Source organism: Palaemon carinicauda, chromosome 30 (genome assembly GCF_036898095.1).
Source record: "Palaemon carinicauda isolate YSFRI2023 chromosome 30, ASM3689809v2, whole genome shotgun sequence".
Classification (NCBI taxonomy): domain Eukaryota; kingdom Metazoa; phylum Arthropoda; class Malacostraca; order Decapoda; family Palaemonidae; genus Palaemon; species Palaemon carinicauda.
Genome location: NC_090754.1, coordinates 56351711 through 56359316, shown reverse-complemented (window position 1 = coordinate 56359316; position 7606 = coordinate 56351711). Strand labels below are relative to the sequence as shown.

Sequence of the window (7606 nt, the reverse complement as noted above, 5' to 3'; positions counted from 1 at the left end):
ATTCCAGGATTCATCCTGCCTCATTAGTCTACTGGCTTACTGAAAAGCTCTGTATTTCGCTTCTGTAATTTTATTTAGGTAAGGAGTATTTTTTATTCTTTTTATAACATTTCATAAGGTTCATTTGGCTTCCAGCAGTCTCCAGTATACCAGGATTCATCCTGCCTCATTAGTCTACTGGCTACAAAAAAAACTGTATTTTGCTTCTGTAATTTTATTTAGGTAAGGAGTATTTTTTGTCTTTTTATAACATTTCATAAAGTTCATTTGGCTTCCAGCAGTCTCTCCAGCATTCCAGGATTCATCCTGCCTCATTAGTCTACTGGCTTACTGAAAAGCTCTGTATTTCGCTTCTGTAATTTTATTTAGGTAAGGAGTATTTTTTATTCTTTTTATAACATTTCATAAGGTTCATTTGGCTTCCAGCAGTCTCCAGTATTCCAGGATTCATCCTGCCTCATTAGTCTACTGGCTACAAAAAAACTGTATTTTGCTTCTGTAATTTTATTTAGGTAAGGAGTATTTTTTGTCTTTTTATAACATTTCATAAAGTTCATTTGGCTTCCAGCAGTCTCTCCAGCATTCCAGGATTCATCCTGCCTCATTAGTCTACTGGCTTACTGAAAAGCACTGTATTTTGCTTCTGTAATTTTATTTAGGTAAGGAGTATTTTTTGTCTTTTTATAACATTTCATAAAGTTCATTTGGCTTCCAGCAGTCTCTCCAGCATTCCAGGATTCATCCTGCCTCATTAGTCTACTGGCTTACTGAAAAGCACTGTATTTTGCTTCTGTAATTTTATTTAGGTAAGGAGTATTTTGTTTCTTTTTATAACATTTCATAGAGTTTATTGGCTTCCAGCAGTCTCCAGTATTCCAGTTTCGTCCTGCCTCATAAGTCTACTGTCTACAAAAAAAACTGTATTTTGCTTCTGTAATTTTATTTAGGTAAGGAGTATTTTTTTTCTTTTTATAACATTTCATAAAGTTCATTTGGCTTCCAGCAGTCTCCAGCATTCCAGGATTCGTCATGCCTCATTAGTCTACTTGGCTTTCTGAAAAGCTCTGTATTTTGCTTCTGTAATTTTATTTAGGTAAGGACTATTTTTTTTCTTTTTATAATATTTCATAATTTTTAATCTGTCAGGTAAATTTCATTTAGATAAAAACAATGTAATAGTATGTTTCAAAATTATCTCATGTTCCATCGTATATTTTGTGTTTGTGAAAGATAAGCTCTATACGTGTCTGGTTTGGAAAATTTAAAATTCCTCTAAATTGTAATAATCAAGAAAATTAAAGTTTTCCCTTTATTGCAATAATTACTCTGTATTGTATAGAAGTAATTGTAGTACAGTAATCATGTCAAATAATATCTCAAGGATGAAGCTATAAAACTATTTGAGTGATGAAATTTAAAATTAATTGACATTTGATAAAAACTTCATTATCAAAACTGACGTAACCCAGTGAAGAATAATTTCCATTATACATTCGTATAATCTTGAAATGATTTAATTACAGGTATATATATATATATATATGTATATATATATATATATATATGTGTGTGTGTGTGTATGTATATACATATATATATATATATATATATATATAATTTATATATATACATATATATACACATATTTATACATATATATATGTATATGTGTATGTATGTATATATGTATATATATATATATATATATGTGTGTGTGTGTGTGTGTGTGTGTATGTATGTATGTATGTATGTATGTATGTATGCATATATATTTATATACATATGTATATATACATATATATATATATATATATATATACATACATACATATATTTATAACGCTCTAAAATCAACATATTTTCTCTTATCGCCAGGAAAGAAAATTTGACTTCAGGAAAAACAATGGGTTTTATCACTGCCACACTTTTCCTCTCCATTTTCGCCCTTTTTGTTGGATCACAAGGATTTCCTCAAACAAATACAGGTAAGAATCGAAGGTTTTTTTCCTGAGGGCCAAATTGATATTCCTTCAAAAATTAATATAACATTTACCCTTTTATATAATCAATGAACCTACTGTATTGTTCAAAGTATCTTTATATATCAAAGTTGCTGAGACATATATTATTATTATTAGTATTATTAGTATTATTATTATTATTATTATTATTATTATTATTATTATTATTATTATTATTATTATTATTATTATTATTATTATCATTACTATTATTAGCTAAGCTACAACCCTAGTGTGAAAATCAGGATGCTATAAGCCCTAGGCTTCAACAGGGAAAAATATTCCAGTTAGTGAAAGAAATAAGGAAATAAATAAACTACACAAGAACTAATGAACAATTTAAATGAAATATTTCAATAACAATAACAATATCAAAATAGATCTTTCCTGTATAATATATAAAACGAGACTTGTGTCACCCTGTTCAACATAAAAATATTTGCTGCAAGTTTGAACGTTTGAAGTTTTCTGAAAAGCTAAGTCGATATTCCTGCAACACTAATAGATTTCTCATCTTGTATCACCTCTCTCCCGAAAAAGGCAAAGCCTGCAATCCCAACGCCCCCTGTCCTTTCAATTATAGCCCAGTATGTGGTAATGATGGAAGGACGTACGATAATGACTGTCTTTTCGAAGCACAGACATGCAGAAATCCCAACCTAAGAAGAGAACATGACGGACCTTGCCGTAAGTAGAGCGAAGTCACTTTCGATTTTAGTATTCATTTTGTTCTTATGTGATACTGAGTTTGGCATTGTTCAGTTAATCCTATTAATCCTAATATATGGAATATAATCCTTTATTTGTAAACATTGTTGTATTCTTTATATTAATAATATTACATTACTTTAATTCTATGTTCGTAAAGCTGAATGTAAAAAATATATGTAATTTCCAAAGTCATTTGTAGCTCCATTTTGAAAATCTTGCTTTATTACAAAGACCTTCCTGGCTTCAATTGGATTTAACTTTATTTCAAAGTCATTTGTGGTTCCAATTTGAAGATCTCGTTTTATTACAAAGTCATTTGTGGCTCAAATTGGAAGATCTAACTTTATTCCAAAGTCATTTGTGGATTCAATTTGAAGATCTAACTTTATTCCAAAGTCCTTCGTGGATTCAATTTGAAGATCTAACTTTATTCCAAAGACATTTGTGGTTCCAATTTGAAGATCTCGCTTTATTCCAAAGTCCTTCGTGGATTCAATTTGAAGATCTAACTTTATTCTAAAATCCTTCATTGTTCCAGTTTGAAGATCTTGCTTTATTCTAAAGTCATTTCTGGGTCAAGTTTGAAGAACTAACTTTATTTCTATGTCATTTGTGGTTTCAATTTGAAGATCTTGATTTATTCCAAAGTCATTTGTGGCTCCAATTTGAAGATCTAACTTTATTCCAAAGACATTTGTGGCTCCAGTTTGAAGATCTTGCTTTATTCCAAAGTTCTTCGTGGATTCAATTTGAAGATCTAACTTTATTCCAAAATCCTTCGTGGCTCCAATTTGAAGATCTAACTTTATTCTAAAGTCCTTCGTGAGTCCAGTTTGAAGATCTCGCTTTATTCCAAAGTCCTTCGTGGCTCCCATTTTATTCCAAAGTCATTCGTGGAACCAATTTGAAGATCTAACTTTATTCTAAAGCCCTTCGTGGCTCCAGTTTGAAGATATTGATTTATTTTAAAGTCCTTCATGGTTCTAATTTGAATATTTAACTTTATTCCAAAGTTATATTTGGTTCTATTTAAACGTAATCACTTCTCTTAAATATTGATGAAAAAAATTATTTGTCTTTTTTTAAAGATTCACGGACCAAGAGATGTGCCCCTACAATCTGCACAGCAATTTACGCCCCAGTTTGTGGCAGTGACGGTGAAACATACGCCAGTGAATGCAATTTGAGAGCTGCTAAGTGCGAAAACCCTAATCTCGAGCAGATATCTAATGGACCATGTGGTGAGTGATATGTTATCTGTGATAAAAGCTAGCCTTTTAGATAAAAGCATGCTTTTCTGATAAAAGCAAGCCTTTCAGATAAAAGCTTGTTTTTCGGATAAAAGCAAGCCTTTCAGATAAAAGCTTGCTTTTCAGATAAAAGCTTGCTTTTCAGATAAAAGCAAGCCTTTCAGATAAAAGCTTGCTTTTCAGATAAAAGCAAGCATTTCAGACAAAAGCTTGCTTTTCAGATAAAAGCAAGACTTTCAGATAAAAGCTTGCTTTTCAGATAAAAGCTTGCTTTTCAGATAAAAGCAAGCCTTTCAGAGAAAAGCTTGCTTTTCAGATAAAAGCAAGACTTTCAGATAAAAGCTTGCTTTTCAGATAAAAGCAAGCCTTTCAGATAAAAGCAAGCTTTTCAGATAAAAGCAAGCCTTTCAGATAAAAGCTTGCTTTTCAGATAACAGCAAGACGTTCAGATAAAAGCTTGCTTTTCAGATAAAAGCAAGCCTTTCAGATAAAAGCTTGCTTTTCAGATAAAAGCAAGCCTTTCAGATAAAAGCTTGCTTTTCAGATAACAGCAAGACGTTCAGATAAAAGCTTGCTTTTCAGATAAAAGCAAGCCTTTCAGATAAAAGCTTGCTTTTCAGATAAAAGCAAGCCTTTTAGATAAAAGCTTGCTTTTCAGATAAAAGCAAGCCTTTCAGATAAAAGCTTGCTTTTCAGATAAAAGCAAGCCTTTCAGATAAAAGCTTGCTTTTCAGATAAAAGCTTGGTTTTCCAGATAAAAGCTTGCTCTTTTCAGATAAATGCTAGCCTTTCAGATAAAAGATTTCTTTTCAGACAAAAGCTAGTCAGTCTCTTAGGAAAAAACTAGCCTCTTCGATAAAAGGTTGCTTTTCAGATAAATCTAGCCTCTCACATAAGACTTAGCCTTTCAGATTAAAGATAGTCATTCAGATAAATGTTAGCCTTTCTTATAAAAGCTAGCCTGTCAATTAAAAGCTACCCTTTCAGTTAAAAGCTAGTCATTCAGATAAAAAATAGTATTTCAGATAAACACTAGCTATTCAGATAAACACTAGCCATTCAGATAAAAGCTAGCCTTTCAAGTGAAACTTTGCCTTTCAGAAATTGCATTGAAATTTTTTGATGGACCCATAGAATTTAATCAGCATTTTCTAATTTCTCTTTCGAAAAAAACATTGATAATCAACTCAATATACTCAAAATATAAACTAGAAAATATACTTGTAAATTAGGTTATTAATTCATATAGAAAACATACAGAGAGCTGCTTACATCTAATTAACTTAGACATGGCTGATACAAATATCTGCTTATATATCCACTTTTCTGAAAGCACTGAGGATAGTAAGAAATTCATTCATAAAAGAAATACACAAATAGGCTTACATGTAGTTACCTGAGACAGGGCTCATACATGTTCAAATAAACTACATAATTTACAGGTATTAACAGTTAGTTTAGGTGTATTGAATGTTTCAAATGTATTTGACTGTACAGTATCATTGTGGTTATACTGTAGCTTCATTATAAAATCTAATGTGGTTTTTTTTGTAGGGTCTGGAACGAATTATGCGATTTACATGTAAAATGTGACTCGTCACACGAAATTTTCACGAAACGAAAGCCACCGCAGAATGAATTTAGCTGTAGAGTATCCTTCTGGTTATACTGTAGCTTCATTATGAAATTTAATGTCGTGTTTTCGTAGGGTTTGGAACGAAATAGGCGATTTACATGTAAAATGTGACTCGTCTCACGAAAATTTTCACGAAACGAAAGCAACCCTAGAACGAATTTAGCTGTAGAGTATCCTTTTGGTTATAATGTAGCTTTATTATAAAATATAATGTGATGTTTTGTAGGGTTTGGAACGAATTAGGCGATTTACACGTAAAATGTGACTCATAACACGAAATTTTCACGAAACGAAAGCCACCCCAGAACGAATTTAGTTGTACAGTATCCTTGTGGTTATACTGTAGCATTATTATGATATTTGATGTGGTGTTTTTGTAGGGTTTGGAACGAATTAGGCGATTTACACGTAAAATGTGACTCTAACACGAAAATTTTCACGAAACGAAAGCCACCCCAGAACGAATTAATTTTCGTGTTGTGAGGTAATGATACTATATCCCCTCGGGCTTATAGAATTCTAATGTGACTCATAATACGAAATTTTCACGAAACGAAATCCACCACAGAACGAATTAATTTTCGTATTGTGAGGTAATGATGCTATAGCCCCTCGGGCTTATAGCATTCTGCTTTTCCAATTAGGGTTGTAGCTTAGCAAGTAATAAAAATAATAATAATAATAATAATAATAATAATCACTGTATATGCTTATATTTTCACTCTTTTGAAGGTACTGAGGAAACGAAGTGCCCCCAGCTCTGCCCAAATAGTTACGCACCCGTGTGTGGGAGCGACGGCGTGACTTACAGTAACAATTGTGCATTGAATGGTGCTGCTTGTAAGAATCCCTCTATCAAGAAGGTTTCTGACTCAAGATGCTGTAAGTAAAATAGAATTTTTTGTTCACATATAGGTACTATATACTATATATATATATATATATATATACGTGTGTGTATATGTGTAGTTAAAAAACTAAACAACAGTTTATGCAATATAATTTTTCATATGTAACATTACGATTGAATCCCCTTAAATTTGAGGAGCCTATGTTTTTATCCAAATATGAGGTTGTATGTGATATGATATGATATATATATATATATATATATATAATGATATCTCATGACCCTTTAATATCTTCAATGAATTTGAAAAAAAAAATTTAATATATGGCCATTTCTTTCTTTGCAGAGAGAGAGAGAGAGAGAGAGAGAGAGAGAGAGAGAGAGAGACGCATCAGCAATCCTGTCCTTCATCGACTAAGTTGATTAAACTTGAAGACAATTCATCATTTAGGAAAACTGATAGGTCTCATAAATTCAGTTTTATAAGACAAATGTCTTGATAAATTTGCCTTTGTAGGAGATTGGAAATTACTAAAAAGTGTATTCCATTTATCCTACTTATATGAAAATATATATTTAGTAATCCTATTAGATATGCTATTTTAACTAAACTGTTTATTTTATGTTATTCTTATTTTTTGGACAATTCGATATAAACATTTTTTAATAACTTGCCAATTCAGTTTTGTATAAACGTTGTGAGGTCTGTATTTTTTCTAAATAAATTATTGGCTAATTGCAGTGTTTCTTCCTATACCAAAAATCTACCATAATCTTGTATGACTGTTTAAGAGAATTTTTTCTTCATGCTCTCTTGGAACTGGAGACAAATATTTTAACTTTTTAAGAGAACTTTTTCTTCATGCTCTCTTGGAACTGGAGACAAATATTTTAACTTTTTACGAGAACTTTTTCTTCATACTCTCTTGGAACTGGAGACAAATATTTTAACTTTTTAAGAGAACTTTTTCTTCATGCTCTCTTGGAACTAGAGACAAATATTTTAACTTTTTAAGAGAACTTTTTCTTCATGCTCTCTTGGAACTGGAGACAAATATTTTAACTTTATAGTATGATTTTAAATTTGTTGTAAATAAATATATGTCTGAGCAATATCATATCAATTTGTGTTACTGTA

General features: G+C 31.1%; 1 protein-coding gene across 1 annotated transcript in view; it reads left to right on the top strand.

Moving 5' to 3' along the window:
* The first annotated feature begins 282 nt into the window (after nt 1-282).
* LOC137623546 (four-domain proteases inhibitor-like) overlaps nt 283-7606 on the top strand; it is a 7842-nt gene continuing 518 nt past the window's right edge. The window contains exons 1-5 of the mRNA XM_068354379.1: nt 283-369; nt 1876-1985; nt 2562-2708; nt 3821-3973; nt 6351-6500. Of these exons, the coding sequence (XP_068210480.1) occupies nt 1904-1985; nt 2562-2708; nt 3821-3973; nt 6351-6500 (532 nt within the window). The 5' untranslated portion in view covers nt 283-369; nt 1876-1903. The remainder of the gene's footprint in view (nt 370-1875; nt 1986-2561; nt 2709-3820; nt 3974-6350; nt 6501-7606) is intronic.